The sequence below is a fragment of the Alexandromys fortis genome, unplaced genomic scaffold, assembly GCF_014885135.2.
Source record: "Alexandromys fortis isolate MF-2015 unplaced genomic scaffold, M_Fortis_MF-2015_v1.1 scaffold_36, whole genome shotgun sequence".
Taxonomy (NCBI): domain Eukaryota; kingdom Metazoa; phylum Chordata; class Mammalia; order Rodentia; family Cricetidae; genus Alexandromys; species Alexandromys fortis.
Genome location: NW_026067915.1, coordinates 6,539,623 through 6,562,682, shown reverse-complemented (window position 1 = coordinate 6,562,682; position 23,060 = coordinate 6,539,623). Strand labels below are relative to the sequence as shown.

The window sequence follows — 23,060 nt, the reverse complement described above, 5'->3', positions numbered from 1 at the left end:
AAAATTGTTTCCCATGATGACCTATGCAAATACTCAGCCGCGAGGCCAGCAGATGGATTAGCCTAGAGGTCTGAGTGCAAACAGTCAAGGAAGATCTCTGGCAAGCAGGTCATCTGCCATGGCTTATAAACTGACCTCAGCTACTTGGGAAAATGTACTTGGGGTCATGAAGGAAGATGAGCTTGCTTTCTAAGAAAATAAAACATTTAGTTTAGAATAGTTTTAGATGTGCAGAAAGGCAGCGCAGAGAGACCGAGTCTCAGGAGTCCTCAGCACCCCACGCATTTACCTCCCCCCTGGCCTGTTGGCTGCGGTCACTCGTGCTGGGCACAGAGGACAACCAATACCGATGTGCTGTATTCACCCAAACCCATTCTTTAGTCCCTTGTTTCCCCTAGTATTTGGTCTTGGTTCCAGGTCCCCAGGAGTTCCCCCAAAGTGATGTCTCCATAGATTTTTCCAGACTCTGTTTTTGAGTGACCTTGACGGCTTTGAGGAGCATCAGTCAGGTCCTTTGTGGAATGGCTCCCAATTAGAGTTTGTCTGATAGTTTTGATTAGACCAGGTCTGTGGGCTTTGAGGAGGAGAACGTAGGGATACAGTGCTGTTCTTACTGCATCTTATCAAGGCTAGAACACGCAGTGTGGCCTCGTTTCTATGGCTGCTGATCCTCACCACCTGGTCGGTGTCATATTGGTCGAGCTTCCTCTCTGTTAAGGATGGTGCTTAACTCATCTTGAAGAACAGAAAGGTCACCCCATGGGTGTGAGAACTGTGAACGCAGGCTCTGAAATAGGGGGTGATGCAGAATAGGAGGGGGGGCGATGGAGGTCGCCATCCCCAGGACTCGCTTCCTCAGAGTGTCCTCGGGGTCACCTGTGCTCCTACAAGCATCTAGGATGTATGTGCAATGGCCAATCCCTGCCCCCTCTGAATGAATCTCATGCTGGAGTCAACAATACGTGATTCAATACTCAAGTTCAAGACTCAAGTTCGAGAACATCCACTTTAAGGCAGGAAAGCAGGGAAGTCAGATGTCTTCCCCAGGGCCAAATAAATGGTTACTCAGTTACTGGTAAAGCCAGGCACAGAGCGCAAGATCGCTGAGTTTAAACGCACTAGAGTATAGCCTGGGTAGGAGTTCATCTCAGTCAGTAGTGACACAAGAAATCAGTCTGCTGGGGTTTTGGTTTGCACTGGGGCACTTGCCTTGCTCCTAATTTAGCCATCCGACTTTAAAGTTCCCATTTTTAATAACGATCTTGATGTGCCTGGCTTCCCTGCCTATCTCTCTTCCTTCACTCTCCCCTAGCTCTGAGTTCCATCCATTTCTGTGACCCTCTCTTGGTCCCTTCTATCCTACCCTACAGAGTACGGTCATTTCATATGCATTATACCCACATCCGTGGAAACACACACACATGCACACACGTGATGGATGGAGGAGGCCTCTTTGGGCAGCCACAGCCATTCCTTACCTGCCATTGGTACAGTATGCGACCCTGAATACAAACCCGTTACTGCAGCACATGGGACTTAAACGGTGCCTGGCGCCATGATTTCTGATTTGCCTTTACACAAACAACCTAATGGAAGTCGGGTGTGGGGATTCCTACCTGCGGTCCTAGCACTGATGGGCTGGGGTAGGACTGCCACAAATTCAAAACCGACCTGGGACTCAGAATGAGATCCTGCCTCTAATAAAACAACTCACTTAGGACCTGTTTCATTATCCTATTGGACAGGGAGAACCTGGGGACCCAGGGGACAAGGGAGCTGCTGGTTTTCCAGGTCCTCGGGGCCTACAGGTAGGTTGGCTTTCACTACTTTTAACCAGGTCTTTTTAACCTTTTATTTTGGTAGTGAATTAGTTACTTTCCTAAGAAGGAACAGCAAAGTAAAAGTTTGTTTTGGCTTAGACGTCAAGGGGTCTAGATCCATCATGACTGGGAAGGAAAATAGTCAATGGCCTGGGACCCTGGCCACATGACTTCTGTAGTCAGGAAGCAGAAAATGAACAGGAAGTGGACTATAAAACCTTGAGGTCTCCTAATGGCTGACTTCCTCCAAGGCTCCACCCATGAAGATTCCACCACCAGCTGAGGTCCAAGTGTTCAAACACACAACCTCTAGAGGACAACATTCACTCACAGGATGAAGGTACCTGTGCCATTTCTGAAGGACACTCAGAGGAGCTTTAGAGACACTGTCTCGGTCTAGCCTTGGAGAGTCCCAGCTGTAACTGAGCGGGGCATCACAGTCATTTCGGATTGGCCAGCTTTTCCAAGGCAGCTTTTCTCAGGAGATGGTAAAGCAGAGCAAGCTTTCCATGTAGCATCATCTTCTGACCTTTTGTCTGCAGGACCTCTTTATCAGAAACCGTTCCATCCTCCCCACATGGCCCAGGGCTTCTACAAGCATCAGACAGTAGTCAGTGTGCGGGCGGTTTGCAGTGCTTGTTCTGTTCAGTGACCTGGAAATAGATTCGAGCTGAAGTGTTAACGTACAGAACTCTCCAAAGAGTTGGCTAAGAAGGCTGCCTGGCTTTCCTGGAAGATTCCGGGATGCCCAGAGTATTCTCTTGACATTCACAACTACACGAGTAGCTCTAATTGCTAAGTCTATGGTTCAGGAGCTTTTAGCACCACCTTTAGTGTCCCTGTCACCCATCAGCTAGAGGACCCTGCTGCCTAGTTGTCCCTGATTAAACCCAAAAATCTACCAGCCATGTCCTCCTGTGAATAAGCCCGCCTCTATTTCTAGTCTGGATGTGTGTGATTAGTTTTGTTGCTTACAGGGTGATGACGGCAGCCCGGGATACGGGAGCATTGGCCGCAAAGGGACAAAGGTAAGTCACACCCACCGAAGCTGGACCTAGTCCATGTGCTTCGGGTTGCTTGTTTGGCTTGCCATGGTTAGGAGAAAGAAGGCGATCTGTAATTAGTCTGGTAACCACTGAAAATCTATTTTGATAGTTCACTCTTTGACGTCCTGTGGGCAGTATGGGAGAGAATCACACCACAGTTCTAAGGGGCAGGTGAAAATTGTAAGTTGAAAATGAGTCCTCTGTGTTTTCCTGTGCTGTGTGGCTGTGGAACACGGCCTGGCATGTTCTGGCTTGAACTGTCTCTAGTCTTAGCGGTTCTGTGTGTAGTTTCATGCAGCAGCCAGTTCACATTTTGTCTTCCTGCTGTTATGATTGCTTCAGCTATTAGCGAGAGATCTTGTAGCATTTTCTTAATGCATTTGCCCAAACAGTAACTTCAAAATGATTATATTGTTAACTGGATATGGAAATGCCTGAAAAGAAGGACGTTGACTAAAGGCAGTGATTTTGATATGCTAATAATAACCTCTTTAAAATTATCATCATAAGTGGTTGGGAGGGTGGTTCACTAAGTAAAGCACGTGCCTTGCAAACATGAGTTCCTGACTTCAGTCCCTAGAACCCAAGTAAAGAACTGATGTACGGGACACCTGTAATCCCAGCAGTGATGGGAGCCAGAGACAGGTGGCCCCCTGGAGGTTGCTGGCCAGTTAGTCTTGCCTATGTGGTAAAGCTCAAGGCCAGCAAGAGACCCTACCTCAAAACAAAGGCATAAGGTACCTGAAGCCCACCCACCATCCAAGGTTCTCCCCCATCCCTGTCTACGTGCACCTACACACACGTGCATGCACAGACCCCCATACTTATGTGTGTCCACATGTAATCTTCATGAAAAATACCCAATTATTATTACAAAACATTCAGGAAATATAAAGATACCTTTTCTGGAACAAAAAAGTTAGTGATCCATGATAAAGACCTTAGAGATAGGAAGTCTAAAATAGAGGATAGGATCAGTGCACTCCAAGTGGAGTCCCTTGGGGGATGATCCAATGATGTGGGATGTCCTTCTGCGTATGTGCTGCTGCTGATGATGATGTGGGATGTCCTTCTGTGTGTGTGCTACTGATGATGTGGGATGTCCTTCTGTGTATGTGCTGATGATGTGGGATGTCCTTCTGTGTATGTGCTGATGATGTGGGATGTCCTTCTGTGTATGTGCTGCTCTTATTGGTTAATGAATAAAGCTGCTTTGACCAATAGCAGGGCAGAATATAGCAAGGCTGGCGGAGATATATAGAGACAATAAGCGGAGCCAGAGAAATGCCATGCAGCTGCCAAAAAAGAAACAAAAAAGCGATCTCCACCTACAATCCAACATGGAGTTTGGAGGAGAAACCACACTGCTAAAGATTTTTGAAAATTAAAACTAAAAGATGAGAGATTTCAATAATGTTTGTTAGAATATAGAATAATTGAAAACAGTATCCCACAGAAAAGAAAATATTTAATAGTCTGTGACATTGAACATTAGACTCTATAAAATTAATACATATGAAGTTTATTATAAAAATTTGTGTGAACATGGGAGAGACTACACGGGCCTGCATATGTGAATGTGCAGACCAGAGGTTAGCAGGCGGTGGGGCTGGGTAGATCTTCCTATACACTATACCACCTTATTTCTTGAGACAGGGTCTCTCACTAAACACGGAACTCTCTGATGGGCTGGACTGGCCATTAGTTCCTCCGGGATTATCCTGTCTCTATCCACCAGTGCCAGGGTTGCCAGAGTGCCAGGGATCAGATTCCCCTTCTTGCAGACTGAGCACTTTACCCAGACCTCTGTTTAAAATTTGTACATAGAAACTCCAAGTAACGGGTCACAGTATACTGAAAAGAACCCTCATGCTGAAAATGCATTTTTAAAAGCCGGAAGGAGCTAGAACAGGGATATATAACAACTCTGGGTAGGAAGACTCAGGTAGTTTTTCTTCTTTTTGCCTTTTGAATTTTACATGTGTAAGGATTTCTTTTACATCAGAATAAAAGGTTTATCTTTTTGTAGATGAGTGATAATTAGAAGTTGGAAATGGGGAAGAAGATGGGGAGGGAGGGTTGATATATAAATTACAGCCACTCTGGTACCACTGGTCATAACAGGTTTGTCAACAGCTTGAAAAGGCTAAAATAAAATTTAGAGGCTGAGAGATAGCCTTGCATGTAAGAATGCTTTTCAAGGAAGCAAGAAGACCTAAGCTCAAATTTCTAGTACCCGTGGAAATGCTGGCCATGGTTGTGATGCTTTTAACCCCAGCATGGCGGGGTTCGGTAGAGATGGCCAGAATCTGAAAGCTTTCTGGCTAGCCTAGCCAAAATGGTGAGTTCCAGGTTCGGTGAGGGACCCAACTAAGATGGTGAGAGTAACAGAGGAAGACACATGGTAACCTCCTCTGACTCTCCTGGCACACCCGTGAGTGTGCACCTCTTCTCACACACACACACACACACACACACACACACACACACACTCACATGCACGTACAAAGGAGAAAAAAACTTTAAGTAAAATACACAAATGAGGGTAGGAAGGCTCTTCAATGAGTCTTTGGTCAAAGTAAGGTAAGCGGGGGAACCCTAAGCTGAATGGCATGTCTGGACTCCATTGACTTCCTAAACCTTTCCATTGAAACCCACTTGAGAGAGGTTACTCATCACTTGGAGACATGTGGCCAAGTGACCCCCTCTCCTGTCACATGCCCTTGGAGAAGACTCAGGCTGTTTGTAATTCCCCAGATCACTCTCTCCTCAAATACTTTCTGTCTCTCCTCTTAGCCTTCCATCTTGCTTATGTGCCCATGAGTAGCGGGGTTTGGAAACTGGAACTGGTTTCTCTGATAGTGCTGCCTGGTTCCAGGAGGTTCAGCCCTTCCTTGGCGCACAGACACGTGAACAAAGAAGGTGGCAGAACTAGAGTCAATATAAACAAATCTACTTGGGTCAAGTGTGCATGTATTGACTTCCTCTGTTGCTGATTGCAGGGGCAAGAAGGATTCCCTGGGGAAATTGGACCGAAGGTACGTTACTTCACAGTCCAGAGCCAGGGACTGTGTCTTAGGACAGTTAGTGAGAAATAATATTCTACCACAGGGTAAGGTAGCATAGAAAGAGACAGGTTGCTCCCGTCAAGTTATAATATGGACTGTTTGTTTAGGAACATAAGAACTTTTAAAATATTCCACTTCAAGTTTTTTAATGTATAGGTAAAGGGAGAACGATGACCCTTTTGAAAGTTTTCTCAAATATTCTCCTTCCCTAATTTTCTTATTGCTTAAGCAGTGGTTCTCAACCTTTAAAACAGTTCCTCATGTTGGAGTGAATGACCCCAACCATAAAATGATTTTCGTTGTTATTTATAACTGTTAAGGATTGTAAATATCCCGTGTTTTCAAATGGTCTTAGGCCATCCCTGTGAAAGGGTCATTCAGTCCCCATAGGGTCAGGACACACAAGTTGAGAACCACAGGCTTAAAAAGAAGTAAAATGTAGAGAAATAAACCAGATGATGAGGTATTGCCTGGATTGAGTTTCCCCAGTGTGTTTATAAAAACTGCTGTCACGTGACGAGCCAGCAGTGATAACTTCCACCTTGATGCTTTCAGTGTCTCTGGAAGGTTGTACTAAACTCCATAAATGTCAGGCCCTGTGTGCGGTAAGGTCAGTAAGGTCAGAAGACCAAACAAAAGAAGCCCTTGGTTCTCCGAGGAGCCTGAGTTTAGGTCTGGAAGACTGAACTGTGAGTCAGTGATCAGACGGTGTGGTGCGGAGAGATCACACAGGCAAAATGTATATGGCTTTACGTCTGGGTCAGTTTACATATATAGATGTGCCCCTGGGACCTTTGTGTTTAATTTCAATGTAATTCTTATTTTCATTTTGATATATTTATTCAGGGTGAGACTGGGGATCCTGGGGATCCAGGAGAGGCTGGTCCCAAGGGAGCCAGAGGTAGAATGGTAAGTTATTCATTCAGAGGATAACATCAGATACTGTGTGTGGATGTTTGGGGCAGGGGGAGAGAGAGAGAGAGGGAGATTACGTTCATATGTATGATGAGTGTGTGTGTATGCATACATGCCGGGTGCATATTTATGTATGTGTACATATAGAGACCAGATATCAATGTTAGGTGTCTTTTTCAATTGTTTTTCATGTTTCTTTTAATATTTAAAAAATTATTCTAAGTATGTGTTTGCTTGCATGTATGCAAGCATACTCGTGCATGCCTGTTAACCACAGAGACCAGAAGTGGGCATCAGATCTCCTGGAACTAGAATTACACGTGGTTATGAGCTGCCAGGTGGGAGCGCAGGAGCCAAATCCAGGACTTAAGCAAGTGCTCTTCACTGCTGGGCCATCTCTCCATCCCTTCCATCTTATTGTTTAAGACGGGGTCTCTCTTACCAGTTCAGCTACACTTGTTGTATGACGAGTGGGCTGCATCCTGCTACCCGGCTAGCTTAACTCTGAAGTAATCACATGGAAATTATATTAATTAAATTACTGCCTGGCCCATTAGTTCTAGCCTCTGATTGGCTAACTCTCACATCTTAATTCAACCCATTTCTAATAATCTGTATGTCACCACGAGGTCGTGGCTTACCTGGAAAGATTCAGCATGTCTGACTCTGGTGACTCCATGGTGGCTCTCTCTGCCTACCTTCTTTCTCCCAGCATCCAGTTCTGTCTTTCCTGCCTACCTAAGTTTCTGCCCTATCTAAAGGACAAGCCAGTCTCTTTATTCAACCAATGAAAGCAATACAAATACAGAAAGGCCTCCTACACCATACACTGATTGGCCAGCAAGGCCCAGGGAAAGGAGCCTGCCTCTGCCCCCTGGTTCTGGGGTTATAGGTATGCACCACTGTGGACCGCTCGTATATGGTGTTAGGAGTTGAGTCAGGTCCTCATCTTGCACAGCAAGCACTTCATCTCTTCAGCCCCCAACTCCCGCTACTTTGGCGGATCCTCTTTGGTGCTAATGGTCATTAGCATTGTTACCTATTCTTAAAGCAAAAACAAAACAAATTTGAAAATGTGTACAATTTTGGCTAAGGTCCACATGTGGAATGAAAAGTAGACCTGGCACTCCTCTCCCAATGCCACCAGGAAGGCAATGAACTGTTTCAGTGAACAAATTTGTCCACTCTGTGGCCAGTGTATCATTCTTAACCATGGAAATAAGATGTTTTAAAGGAATTTCTGTGATCCAAAGCAGGTTCTTGTACTGAAAAAAATATCAGTTTAATCCAGTCTTCCTGGCTGACCTGATGAAGACTAATACCCATTAACATCTTGCTTTTATTATCAAAGCTTTTGCTGAACTGCTTTTAACAAGGTGTCTATTAAAAGGTCCTCTCCTCGCTTCCCGGGTGTTTTCTGAGTTTTGCAATTATTTCTGGGTGTCAAACCAAACATGTCTTTATAAGCTTATGGGAGAGTTGAGTATTACCTAATACTCTAACAGTAAACACAACTCTCTGGCATGTGCCACAGGGTCAGTCTCCTCAGGTTACAGATGGTTAGAAATGGAGGTGGTAGCACGTGCCTTTTATCAGTATTAGGAAGTCACAGACAGAAGGATCTCAAGCTCAAGGCTCTCCTGGGCTAGATAAAAGTGAGACCCCAGCCCTCTGACACCCCTATATCCAAAGAGGCTGGAAAGTAATATTGAGTTGGAAGTGTCACCCCAGCCTGGCAAGCACTTGGACTCCAACTCCCAGCCTGCCAAGTGCTGACCCCTCCCCAGGGAGGGTCAGGATCATTCCCACAGGGTATTTAGGCTTGAGCTGAAAAAAAGGAACACATAATTTGGGGTTTGCATGTGCAGCTCCCTCTGTCTTCCCCTGCCATGCTCCAGGCCACCTGGGAATGTGCCATTTATTAAACACGAGCATTTAATTTGGTCTAATCTGATTTAATTGGAGTTCTTTGTGTTGGCGGAATGGCTCGTATTAATATTTTTGTTAACATCCATGTCTCCAGAGAACAGAAGAAGGGGATATAAAAGAGGATGGAGCACTTGCATTCATTGGTTTTAGATCTGTTTAACTGAGATTTTATTGTCATGAGCCACTCTTAGGTCAACTGTTACTGCGACTTAAATAAAACTCAGGAGTTAAATATTAGGGAAGACAGAGAAATGATCACCTGCTCATTTTCCACATCCCCTGATCAAAAAGGCCCACACATCTCCCTTGCAGCTCCTTATTCCTTCTGTGTGTCCCTCTAGCTACCTCTGAGTCATCCAGAAAACTCTATGGTCCACTCTGGCCAGCTGAATGTGGACTCCACACTCTGAACCAAGGTCAGACTCCAATGGCAGTCTCAGAGCTGAGTGGCAACACCAACAAATCCCCCCCCCCCCCCCCCCCCCCCCCCCCCCCCCGACAACAAAACTGTCTCTCAAAGTCTTTGCTTCAGCTGGATAGTGGTGGTGCACGCCTTTAGTCCCAGCATTTAGGAGTTCCAGGACAGCCAGGGCTATACAGAGAAAACCTGTCTCAAAAAAGTCTTTGCCTCTTTTCTTTCTGAAGAACCTTGATTGGGAAAAACACTTGTCTATGACCCTGTCCATGAGCAAGGTCTTAGAAAAACCCTGATACCAAAACACATACTTGAGATGGTTTTCCAGTTTGTCTTCACGGTCAGTTTTACTGTTGATCTAGTCTTTCTCCACACACTGTAATAGGAACTTTATGTATAGGGGTCATGTTTGGAGGTTTTAAGGCTTCAAAACAAGGAACGTCCTCTTCCCCCTGCTGCTCCCCAGGGGTGGGGGTGGGGCTGCTTCCAGCTGTAATTCTCTTCCTCCTCCCCTCCTCCATTGTTTTCGGATGGCAATCCTTTATCACTTTGCCCTCAGCAATGATGAAGATGAAGATAATTAGGAAAATAATTAGAAAAGGCTTTCAAATTAAGCCAGATGTCATGTGCATTGAAACATCTCTGGATCATTTCCCTTGGCTTATTAACGGGGTGCTTTAGCCTTGGACACCAGCAGCATGCTAACAAGCTCAGCCATTTGTTGGGGCCCCTCCCTGTGATGGCACATTCATGGTTTTTTTAATGTACTTAACCAATGTTAGCCATGCAGGCTCGGTGTCTGGGCCTCTGCAAACACATTTTTGGTTCCTTCCTTGTTCTCCATGTTGAACTGTTGGAACTTACTAGTTTTTCCCTCTCCAGCTGCCTCCTCCCCAACCCCTTGACATGAGTAATATTTGGATTTGGAAATTGGAGTTTAAACATTGAAAATCTCCAGGTTTTTCTCCTGGAAGAGCAAATGTTTTCTCTGGAAAGATTTAGCCTTAAATTATGAAAGTCTTTCGGGTCTCTTGGAATTATTCTAAGTTGGAGTTCACGGAATCTTCACCTTGATATTTTTCTTTAAAATAAAAAAGTCTAAAACCCTGTTTCAGCCGAGTATGTTTGTATGTTTGCATGTGTATTGGAATAAAAAACAAAAGCAAAAAAAAATCTTCAAGCAGGTTTTAAGCAGGGACCTTGGATATGGGCATTATCACCATCTGGTGATGGAGGAAGGTCATTGGTTAAAAGATAAAGAAACTGCTTGGCCCTGATAGGTAGAAAATTAGGTAGGCGGAGTAAACAGAACAGAATGCTGGGAGGAAGAGGAAGTGAGGTAAGACACCTCAGACAGAGGCCATGCTCCCCTCTCCCAGGCAGATGCCATGAAGCAAGCTGCCAGGTCAAGACATGCTGAATCTTTCCTGGTTCGTGTTTGGAGGCTCATGGTGGGGAAGAGAGGAAAACAGAGGACAGAGGTCCCAGTCTAAGCTTTAAAGCACACTTTTACCCTTTGCATGACTTACTGACTTTACTTCCTCAGGCGTACCTTTGCGTGACTTACTTCCTCCAGCTAAGCTCGACTTCCTAAATCTTCCAAAACCTCCCTGAATAGGGCCAGCATCTGGACACCAAGAGTTCAGAATATAAGCCGGGGAAGAGGTCATTTCATGTGCAAACATGACCCGCTGCTAAGAGGATATGACTGGCAGGAACAGTTGATGATACTTCCAGCATCTGAAAATGATTTTTGTTACCTCCAGATGTGTCAATATTTTGGCTAGTGCACAGCTCTGGGCTGGACATACTTCCTTGGAATTTTTAAAGCAGTTATGTTTTCTGTTATTTCTGGGCTCTTTTGTTGCTTTGGGAAGTCCAAGGCCATACAGATTCCTATCAGTCAGTGTTTTCTCTCTGGAACCCAATAAGATGGCCTCTCGGTCACTAGCGTTTCAATCTGCCATGGGTTTTGCAATCTGGCACATGGCCCATTTTTATCCATTTTTCCTGAGTATTAAACAGGCCCCTTGGCCCTAGGAATGTGTGCCCTCCTTTTTTTTTTTTTTAGAAAATGCTTATTCTTTTGTTGGTTTGTAGCCACTGGCTCTAGTGTTCCCTATCATTCAGTGTAATAATATATTCCTTTAGTTTATTTCTTATTGTATTTATTTTTAACATCTCTTTGATGTTTTTCTCTCCTTTCTGAGACGGTTTCTTGATTTTTATTTTTAATATTTATCCTGTACTTTACCTTTGTTGCTAAAATCTGTTCCTTTTTGGTATTATACTATTCTTGTTTCATGATTAAGCATTTTTTTCTTATCTCTCTGAGGTTATAAATGAGTATTTTGGGCCTTCTTTGCTCAACACAGTTTGTTTCCTTCAGTTTTTTTCTTCTGTTTTGACTTTTATCTCTCATATGTCTCAAGAATGAGCTGTGCATTCACATTGAGAACTGAGTACACAAGTCTGATTGGGAACCTGGAGGACACGATTGGAGTTTGTCAGATATGTCACTGTACAATGATCTGATGGGCCTCTCTACTTAACAACCTTTCAACTTCCTCTACCCCTTTCTGGGGAGCTCGGATCTGGATACCAGTTTTCTAGAAGACACAAGGGCAATGAGAGGCTCTTACTCACTCAGTGTGCATATTTTCATTGGTCTCCTGGTTCAGAGTGGAAACACTGGTTCTCAGCTCTACTGAGAGTCTCACTCCTGTTTTCTCTTTGGTTTTTGCTGATGGAGAAAGGTGTATCCAACTACCTGTTGAAAACAGAGAGTGGAAAATTCATAGAGTGATTTCCCCACTTATCCTCCTTATTTAGCCTCTTTACTTCCCCTCTGCTTCTGGAGGTACCTGCCCCTCCCCCCATGGCTCCGAAGCTGGGCCTTCTGGGAATGTGGGAAACCAAACATGCTGGTTCTTGACTTCTCTGCTGCCTGCTCAGGATTCACATTCCTCAGGTCTGCCACGCCATCTCACACACACTTGATTGCTTTCCAGGCTCCCAAACACTGAGGCTTCCTCTTTTTCCTTATCCTGTTGATTTTTACTCTAAAACCTATTGTTAAAATATTAGAAATGGACAAAAGTATTCAACTTGCCTCCCTTTCCTCTTGAAGCTAAACATCCCTTTTAAATAAAATGAAGTCACTAAGTTCTGTTTTTTTAATACTGTCAATATTATTTGGACACTGTGGAGACTTTAGTGATTCTTCTCCACAGGCCATGCTTTTTTTTTGTTTTTTTGAGACAGGGATTCACTGTAGTTTTTTTTTTTTCTTTAGAGCCCATCCTGGAACTAGCTCTTGTAGACCAGGCTGGTCTCGAACTCACAGAGATCCGCCTGTCTCTGCCTCCCGAGTGCTGGGATTAAAGGCGTGCGCCACCACCGCCCGGCCAGGCCATGCTTTTATAAGTTAATTTTTAGATAAATTCACTTATTACTGTAAAGAATGTCAATCCTGTAGCATTAAAAACCTTGTGTGTATATGTCTATCTGTGGATATGTGCATATGAGTACAGCTGTATGCAGAAGCCGGAGGCGAGCATTGGGTCCCCTGAAGCTGGAATTACAGGTGTGTGGACCACAACATGGGTGCTGGGAACCAAAATTGGATCCTCTGGAAAAGTGAGAGATGATTTTAACCTCTGAGAAGTCTCTATAGCCTCCTCTCCAGTGGCATTCTGAATGAAGAAAACAATGTTGTTTCTTCTTAAACAAAATCTATTGTTCTTATCAATTTTCTCCTTCACTTTATCCCCTGCCTCCAGTTTACCCAGAAGATCTTATCAATTTCCCCTTCCTAAGGCTATCCACGTGTTCCTCTTAGGGTCTTTCATGTTCCCTAGCTTCTCTGGGACTGTGGATTGTAGCCTGGTTATCCTTTGCTTTGCATCTCATATCCTCGTATGAGTGAATAATACCATGTTTGTCTTTCTTGGTCTGGGTTACCTCATGCAGAATGATGTTTTCTAGTTCCATCCATTTGCCTGCAAATTTCATGATGTCATTGTTTTTTACAACCGAGTAATACTCCATTGTGTAAATGTACCACATTTTCTCTATCCATTCTTCAGTTGCGGGCAGCTAGGTTGTTTCCAGGTTCTGACTATTAATAATGAATAATGCTGCTGTGAACATAGTTGAGCACATGTCCTTGTGGTATGATTGAGCATCCTTTGAGTTATTGCCCAAGAGTGGTATTACTGGGTCTTGAGGTAGAGTGATTTCCAGTTTTATGAGAAACTGCCATACTGATTTCCAAAGTGGCTGGATAAGTTTGCATTCCCATCAGCAGTTGAAAGAGTGTTCCCCTTACTCCACATCCTCTCCAACATAGCTGTCATCAGTGTTTGTTATCTTAGCCATTCTGACATCCCAGAGTCATTTTGAGTTGCATTTCCCTGATGCCTAAGGATGTTGAGCAATTCCTTAAGTGTCTTTTGGCTATTTGGGATTCTTCTGTTGAGAATTCATTTAGAGAGAGCAATGAAAGAGCTATCTTGATAGAGGGAGCCATTATGGGGTTAGAAAGAAACCTGGTGCTAGGGAAACTTCAAGAAATCCACAAGGATGACCCCCAGCTAAGACTCCTAGCAATAGAGGAGAGAGTGCCTGAATGCTACCATCTTCTCCTGTAATCAGATTGATAACTACCCTAATTGTCATCAAAAGACCTTCATCCCCATGGGATGCCAAAAAGAATGGGACAGAGAAGTGTGCCCTGGTAGTACAGGTGAGGCTCGGGTGTAAAAGTGGGACACAAGAGCAGATAAAACCAGATTTTAGTTGGTAGGCGTCCTTGAGTCAGGAAAGTTGATACCAATGGTGAAGTGCCAGGGGCTGGTGCGGGTGTTGGTGTTGTCTGGAGAGCGCTTTGTAAGTTGGTCTTGGCCCAGACAGCAGGCGTGACCTGTAAAATATGCTTGAAAATGGATGGAGTTAAAATAGCCTTTGGAGACTGTTAGTTTTTACCAGACCTGATTTTTGATACAGCAGCAGAACTTTTTCCCAGGAACCTGTAGGTATCTGTAAGACAACTGGAACAGATTTACATCTTGGTGTCATAGCAAAAGGCTATGGCTTTGGGTTAAAAGGGAGGGACATGTTAGAAGACAATTAAAGGGAATTGGAAACTCTGAACCTCTGAAGATAAATCTGAAACCTGTTAGTCCTGGACTATGAAGCCTGTGAAAGAGGCACACCTGTATTTTAGCAGGAAACTTAACAAATGAAGTAATGAGCTACCAGTACCTTAAGTCATCAAATGCCAATAGACAGATCTAAGGGGCATAAATGAGCAGAAACGAAAAAGCGTTTTTAGCTTTGCAGACAGTCCCAAGTCTCTCCATAATCTTTGGAGAACACCAGCCTAGAAGTAGTGTTTGCTGTTGAGTACAAGAGGCTTAAAGATTTTTCTGTAGTTTGACCTTCCCGTTTGGTGGGCTTTCTCTGAGGTGGAGTTTGGACTGAGGCAACTCCCAGGGGAGAAAGCTTATGCCAGGAGCTGGGGTGAAGCCCCCAGCCAAACACTAGCAAGTGATCACAATTGTGTGTGCATGTATATATCTGTGTGTATGTGTATGTGTGTGTGTTTCAATTTAGTTACCTTCTTGTTCTTAAGAAAACCACTTTCTCTTGATCCAACAATTCTAGTCTTAGAAATCTTAACTAATCATCAGAATTGTGTATATAACTTCATAATCATATGCTTATTAACAGCAGAAAAATTAAATGCCAATAGCAAGGAACCAATTAATTAAATCATGCCATCTCCACATAGTAAAATACATGAAGCCATGAGACATGATTTTGTGTATAAGAATATTTAGTAACAGAAATATATATATATATATATATATATATATGTAAATTTAAAAGGTAGCTGAGAGCCAGGCATGGTAATACATCGCTGTCATTCCAGAGCGCAGGAGACAGAGGCAAGATTAGTGAATTGCAGGCCAGTCTGCTCTATACAGGAAGACCTTATGTCAGAAACAAAGCCAAAATAGAGGCTTTGGAAAAAAGTATGATGCAAAACAGACTTTAAAAAGACATCTTAATACCAATAGAACAGAAAAGTAGCAATGGATTAATAAACTGTGTGTGAAGAACAGGCTGTTGCTGGGGGTCCCCTTCTGTGTATTTTAGAAATCTGTCCATTTTCTAAGATGCAAATGGATGGATGTTTTTGCTTTCAGAGCTCTATTTTTAAAATAGTGCCAGGATTTTAAGTTTGCATTTAAACCGTTCACATGTTGTCTAGAGCATGATTGTAAAGTGAATCCATTCTGCTTCGAGGTTCCTGCTGGGCGGCCAGGAGAGCCGGGATCCCCTGGGGAGCCAGGACCCCCTGGACGGAAGGTGAGTGGGACTACTTCCTGTGAGCTCTTTGTGCCTTAGCGGTCAGAGCATGGGCACACCCCTCTCCAGGTGCACACAGCTTCTTCCTCCGCTGTTTGGCCACAATTTCCACTATTTTGTGCAAGGGAGAAAATGGGGTCAATTAAGTATATCCCTTGGGAGGAAGGGAATGGAGGGAGAGCGTGAAAAATCAGTCCAAAATGGGGTTCCCCTTCAAAGTATTTTCTTTTGCGTTTATAGATTTATTTAGTTGGGAGGTGGGGCACATGTCATGGCACACTTGGGGAGGTCAGAGAACAACTTTGGGAGTCGGCTCTCTCCTCATACTGTGTGGGTCGTGGTGATTGAACTCAGGTCATGGGGCATGGCTGCAAGTGCCTTTACCCACTGGGCCATGTGGGCAACCTGAGATTCCATATTCTTCTCAGTGAGCTGGGTTACGGTCCAGCCACGGCCTCCCTCCTAGATGAGCAAGTGATGAATGAATACAGCGGGAGTGGGAGAAAGGACGAGCGGTGAGCGGCGCACGTGATTAAAGCCGCCAGGGTCCTTCCTGGGGAGCATACCTGGGAGTCTGGGTGGGGCACCCCGCATCTCCCTTTGATGTTTCTGTTTGAGAGAAGTCAGATTCTTCCCGTCCCAGGAAGGGGTTGCAATAAGAAGTTCAGCCAGCTTTGTTCTTCCCACCCTCCACCCGGACATTCACGTGTGTCTCTTCATTTGGGGAAGAAGCTGAGATTAGCTCTTCAGGTGTTTGAGCTAGCCCCTTTGTGCCTCAGCCGTGGATAGGAATGCTCTCGGCTCGGCTTTGACCACTACTCCACTACTTACGGTGGAGATCCAACATCGGGTAGAAGACTCCAAGACTTGGGCACAGGAGAGGCAGCTGGGAGCAGGTGGCTCGGTCTTTCTGAGTTGTGAGCTGAAACACCCGCTCCGAAGATCTGTGGGCCACTGTTAGGTGGGCAGCTCTGTCAGGTTCTGGGCATCTCTGCCAGGATTTGGGGAACTTAACCTTGGAGGCATGTGTGCACTTAGTGTTGTCGTCACGGGGCGGTGAGTGCCCTACCTGTGTTCTCTGCTCCCTTTAACTCCACAGGAGGAACCCTTTCCTAAGGGCTCCTCGGGGCCGCTTTAGGCATGGCCTGGCTACTGAGGCGTTAGTCTGCAGCCCTAAAACAAGTTTGCTTGTTTCTTTCCCTAGGGTATAAAAGGGGCCCGAGGAGTGGCTTCATTTTCTGTAAGTATCTCCAATTCCAACACGGTGACCGGAGCATGCCTTTGGCTTCATGTGTACACTTTGTGACCCAGGGACATGGCTAATTCTCCGTGTTTTCTCTTTGAACTACAGACATGCGACCTCATTCAGTATGTGAGGGACCACAGTCGTAAGTACCCTGCTTAAATGATCCCGCCCCACCCCTATTCTCGCAGTTCTCTTAGAAGGAAGTTAGGAACTGGGTTCTCAGAACAGATGCGGTTGGTCAACCAGTCTCTTCTCATGAGAGTCGGCGTGAGTAAACTTTGAGTCCACAGGGAGGGGGTGGAACCTATTATACTAATCCCTTCTCTGGCTGCCAGCCTGTGTGCTGTGTAGTTCTGTACACTGGGGGCTTTAAACCCACGGAAGATGGAGGTCAGAACTTTCCCAATGGTCAAATAAGTCAGGGAAAAGAAGAGTCATACCGAGCTGAGTTTAAGATGATTGTTAATGTCAGATAGTAATTGACGAGATTGAGTTCAGCAGTGTGAAGAGGCAGCTGTGATGTATCCTGGTGAGAGGGTGGGTGGGGAGAGTGGGTGGGTGAGAGAGTGGGTGGGTGAGAGAGTGGGTGGGTGAGAGAGTGGGTGGGTGAGAGAGTGGGTGGGTGAGAGAGTGGGTGGGTGGGTAGAGTGGGTGGGTAGGGTGGCTGGGTGGAAGCCCCACTTTCGGTTTATGCTCTATTTCTCCTTTCCTGGAAAGGTGAGATTGACTGGAATGATTGATTGGCTTATAAAATTCACAATAATGCTTATTCTGCCAATAATTTTCTCTCTCAAAAATATAAAAAGGCATTCAGATTTGGCAAAAAGCTCTTTGAATTTGAGACCCTTGTAACAGGTCTCAATCATAATTCTTATGATTATAAATATCAACTAATGTTATAATTCTGTATTCACACACACCTTCATTGTGTCAGCTGCTCATTGAAATATACATAGTACTTCTTGAGTAAACATGGCAAATAAAAGGAAGAGTTAAAAGTTTCTTCAAGGCATTTAAAAAAAAACACAGATGAAGCATAGCCCATTTCTATATAGGGCATTATTCCAAGACACACAGATTTTAAAAAGCAAACATTTGTTTTGTATGTTCATATGTGTGTGTGAGCCCCTGAGTGTCTGCGCAACACATGCATGCAGTGCCTGTGGAAGCCAAAAGAGGGTGTCGGATTCCCTAGACTGGAGTTACAGATGGAGTTACAGACTGGAGTTACAAACCAGGTCCCCTGCTAGAGCAGCAAGTGCTCTTAACCACTGAGCCATCTCCCCAGGCCCAGAGCCACAGAACTTTAATGGTTCTAGAAGCCATTCAGTCAAGCTTCTCAGGACTCTGCCTTTCCGTAGCAGAAAGGAACTCTGGTAGGAATCAAAGCCTGTACCAGAGTCCACAAAAATAGGTCGTTTTGAGGTTGAATTTAGCACAGTAGGTTTTTTTTCCTAGCATGGGAACCAAGCAGACAGTAGTCATGAGTGGCAGAGCCAAGAGTGGGGCCTGATCTTTCAAAGTGTGAGGATTCCATCTAGCACATCTGGTCCAAAATTACATCTGGCATACAAAATTACTTCAGGAGTATGACTTAGAACATAAAAGCACATGGCCCTGTGGACATAGTCAGGATTCCTCCCAGACTGGGTCTTGCAGAGGAGGAAACCTCTGCAAATGAGTGTCCTGAAGCAGCACTGCCCAGTAGAACAACCTGACGTGGTGGAGGTGCCCCTGCTGACTTGCTGCCAGTCACGTGTGGCTTTGGACACCAAATGTGAAGAATGTCACCTAGAAGCTAAATTTTTCACTTGATTATTTGAAATTTAAACAACTATGCATGACTTGTGACCAGACACTGCAGGTCCAGCCAATATTTATTTCTTTCAGAGTATTTGTATTACTTTTAATTGCATGATACAAAACATGTCCCTATACAGGGTGACCCTCCCAAACCCCCAAACATTTTGAGTTCTGACACAATGTCACAAGTGGAAAGTTCACACCTGCCCTCATGTGACAAGCTGTAGTCAAAACATAGCACCCTAAATACAGTGGATAAGGTCACCTTCGTTTTACACAACGTCAGTATTTATGAAACAGAAGGACTTTTGTCTTGAGACTTGAGTCTGCCTCTAAGAGATCTTACTGGGTTTATGTATAAATATCCAAAACTGAAAAAAAATCTGAAATCAGTAACACTAGTGGTCCTAGCCTTTCAAATAGAGAAACTCAACTCATGCAGACATATACTATGTGTACATAGAGACATCAAATTTATATGTACACACATAATTGCATGACATGCATATATGTGTATATATTTGATCTCGGGGTGTAGGTCATTGGTGGAGCACTTGCCTAGCTTGGGCAAGAGCCTGATTCAGTCCCCAGCACTGCAGAAGACACAGTGGTAGAGTTCTTAGCTGGTCATGAGAAAGTGAGAGAAGTCCTGAGCTTGGTCCCCATTACTCCTATACCTCCTTAAAAAAAAAAAAAAGAAAGCCCAACAAAAGACACATACATGTATGTGTGTATTCGTGTATTGAATACACACATGCATGTATGCACATATAGAGTTGACATCTACAGATTTGTACATAAGAAATTATAAAGAGAGGTTGGGTCCCTCTAACTTCCCAAGTTGAGTTCAGCTCCGCAACATCATGTTCTCACAGACATGGTTTCCATCTCCGGCATCTGGCTGCAGGGGCTGATTTATGGCTGTACGTTGTCCTACTTCCCCTAGCTCCTCCCCTCTGGAGGGGATCCTGCTCTACCAGGATGCAGGCCGGGCACAGTCTGCATTCTCTCTAGACTGTCTGCGGCCTTGAGTTTTGAGTTCGGTATGCAAGCAGACAGGACTTCACTGCTCTGGTTTCCCTGTGCACTCTAGAACCCTGTTTGTCCACTGAGAAATAACCCCTCCCTTTTGTTCTTCCTCCCCAGCCTGCGGCGGACGTGGTGAGTGATCGTCATTTACCTTACCGCATGCACTGCTCCAGCTCTAAGGTGCCCCCCCCCCCCCAGGTCTGGAAGGATGAGGTCAAGCATGGTGCTGCCTGCCAGTTGGTAGAACTTGGACCCAGGCTTCCTTTACTCAGACTCACAGTAGACCCTTGCCTCTATGACTCATCAGTGCTGAACTTCCCCGCTGGGAGGCCCTTTCCTTGTCAATAACTTTCTAATGGCATATATCACCATTCGCCTCCCTATCTGACTTTTTAAAAATTATCTTTCCTCCCTCCTCCCCTCTCTCTTTGTCTCATCTTCTCTCTCCCATCCTCTCTTCGTCTCTCTTCCCGCTCCACCTCTCCCTTTCTCTTCCCCCTCTCTGTCATGTAGTCTCTGTAGTTCAGTGATTAGGAGGCAGAGGGCAGAAGGAAAATAGGATCAGGTAACAAGTGAGCAAGACGTGCGGTGGAGATAACGCTGAGACTTCCGTAGCTCGGGCTTAATGTTAATTGCCAAGCTGGCTCGGTATCTTTTAGTCTCATTTTAATCCAAGGCTTAGTGCATGATATATTTGTATAACCCCATTATCAGCCTGATATAAATACACAAATATATACATACACGTGAATATATGTATACATATGTATATATGCATATATATATCCCCTTATATAAATTCACCAGCCTTTACCCTCTGCCGATTCATTCCTTCAACATGGATTTAGTGAAAGCCTCCTGTAATCTAGTCTCCTGTTTTCTGCTGGGGACAGAGTTGTCAGCAGACAAGATTCCCAACCTCACACATCTCCATTCTCAAGGGGAGTCCAGATAAAAAACAAAAGAATTCAGAATCTGAGATAAAGCACAGGCTTCACTGCAGCCAAATCATGTCCAGGGGATGGGTATGCTTTGGACCAGTGTTCCCCTCTGAAGCAGTGAACTTGGAGTCAGGACTAAAGGAGGCACCGTTTTCTAAGTGCAGGGCAGGAGAATTCAAATACCAACTCCTTAGAACAAGGCAGACCTAGACATCCCCCGGGAAGCAGCAGAGCCCACTAACCCTGCGGCTCAGTGATGGGGAGGACCGGCATGTTAAACAAATGGGGGCGGAGCCTAGAGGCTACAGCAGGCTGGTTGTTGCCGGCTAATATATGGGATGGACTAAAGTCCGCTCTGAAGGAAAATCAGTTTGTGGAAATTAGATGGACTTGTGATGCACGATGTTAAATGAAGTCACATAATCTCAGAAAATCATGTTCTCCCTCATAGCCTGTCATACGTGGGGGTACTGTATGACATGCAGAAAGGAGAACAAGAAATGGCAAAGATTAGGCGGTGAGAAGAACCGGATGCAGGTAAAGACACGGTTATGGAAGAGGATATAAAGCTAATTTCTTTTTTTGTTTGAACTGTGTTGTGGATTTTCTAGGTTCTCTTGTGCATAAGTGAATAGAAACAGAATCAACAGTGAAAGTGTAAAATCCAATGTGAAGCTCTCGGCTTCAGAGCGGCTAGTCTAATGTACAGAAGCTCACCGGGATGTATAGACTTCGGGTCTGGCTAATCTGTTTATTATAAGGAAGTTTCAAATAAACAGTTTTAGTTATTGACAGGGCCAGAGGATGAGCTGGTAGGGTAGTGGATGTGTAGGCAGAGATGTCACCTGCTTTGTGGTGGCAGAAGCCATCAGAGCGTGCTCTCCAGAGTCCTAGGGGCTCCTGGAAGCAGTATGTTGGCTTCAAGGCTAGACTTAGTCCTTAAGTAATTAGAATTAGTCCTTAAGTAATTTTTTTTGCCTAGAAAAACTAAAGTTTTTCTGTGCTTTCAGACGGTGCTTTAACCTTTCCTTCCCTGTACCTCTAAATTATTCTGGCATCATTCCTGGGTTTTGTACCCTGTACAAAACAACCCAAACACAAAGCTAGAAGCACCAAATTCACACTTAGTTAGCATTCACCTTTTCATTGTAAAATTAGCATCACTTTGATTTTGAAAAACATGCTCATCCCAGTAATTAGACTCAGAGGCAAAAACATTGTGTCCCATATCCCCCGAGATGGATTAGTTTGGCTTTCAACGTGTGCTATAACTGGTCCTGGAATCATTCCTTTTGTCTGTGAAGCTCAGGAGTTCAGGATGACCTTGAACTTCTGATCCTCCTGGCTCTACCGCCCAAGTGTGGGATTATAGGCATAAGCTGCTGTATCTGTGTGATGTGGTGTTGGGTCTCAAGCCCAGGGCTATGTACCTGTCAGGTGACACCATACTGACTAAGCTACACCCTAGACCCTTATCCTCCAGGGTTTTTAAAAATTATAGGAGTTTCCATAGCTATTTCCTTTAAAATCCTTTTTACCTTGTTTTTATTCTCTCATTAAGTGAAAACAGTTTGTGGTTTCCCATGATTAAAGTGCAGACACAAAAGTCTACGCCTCTGAGCCAGCTCCTGGAGGGTAAAGGATATTGCCAAAAAGGTTCTACTGTTTAGAAGGAACTGGAAATGAACTTACAGATTTTATCCCCAGTCGTGATGACTTTAGACTGTTTTCTTATGTTCATCTCAGGAGAGCAGAGCCAGCTTTTAGAACAGCGATTTTAATGATTCAGGATGTAAAGATTTAATATTTTATATGTTTTAATATTTGGGTTATTAATTATTTAATGTTTAAATATTTGAATAGTTAGCATTTTAAACGATTTTGTTTTCCATGTATTGCTTTTAGGCAAGCGTTCTACATGATAAGAGGCATTTTGTATGTGTGTGTATGTGCGTATCTTTCAGAAAAACCGGAGTGCCCGGTGCATCCAACTGAGTTGGTGTTTGTCCTGGACCAGTCCCGGGACGTCACGGAGCAGGACTTTGAACGGATGAAGGGGATGATGGTTTCCCTAGTTAGGGATGTCAAGGTCAGGGAGACCAGCTGCCCTGTGGGTGCACGTGTTGCCATCCTCTCCTATAACTCCCACGCCAGGCACGTGATCCGCTTCTCAGACACCTACAGGAAGGACCAGCTGCTCAGGGAAATTGAAGCTCTTCCTTACGAGAGATCCTCTGGCAGCAGGGATATTGGCAAAGCCATGAGGTTCATCTCCAGGAATGTCTTCAAGCGAACCCTGCCAGGGGCTCACGTGAGGAAAATCGCCACGTTTTTCAGCAGCGGTCAGTCGGCCGATGCCCAGTCCATCACCACGGCTGCCATGGAGTTCAGTGCCCTGGACATTGTGCCGGTGGTGATTGCGTTCAGCAACGTGCCCTCCATCAAGCGTGCCTTTTCGGTAAGCATTGCATAA

General features: G+C 44.6%; 1 protein-coding gene across 1 annotated transcript in view; it reads left to right on the top strand.

Moving 5' to 3' along the window:
- Positions 1 to 23,060, top strand: part of Col6a6 (collagen type VI alpha 6 chain) — a 135,064-nt gene that overhangs the window by 93,034 nt on the left and 18,970 nt on the right. Inside the window, exons 25-33 of the mRNA XM_050139360.1 lie at positions 1,746 to 1,808; positions 2,798 to 2,848; positions 5,869 to 5,904; positions 6,781 to 6,843; positions 15,506 to 15,568; positions 16,773 to 16,808; positions 16,920 to 16,956; positions 19,764 to 19,778; positions 22,552 to 23,045. Coding sequence (XP_049995317.1) covers positions 1,746 to 1,808; positions 2,798 to 2,848; positions 5,869 to 5,904; positions 6,781 to 6,843; positions 15,506 to 15,568; positions 16,773 to 16,808; positions 16,920 to 16,956; positions 19,764 to 19,778; positions 22,552 to 23,045 — 858 coding nt within the window. The remainder of the gene's footprint in view (positions 1 to 1,745; positions 1,809 to 2,797; positions 2,849 to 5,868; positions 5,905 to 6,780; positions 6,844 to 15,505; positions 15,569 to 16,772; positions 16,809 to 16,919; positions 16,957 to 19,763; positions 19,779 to 22,551; positions 23,046 to 23,060) is intronic.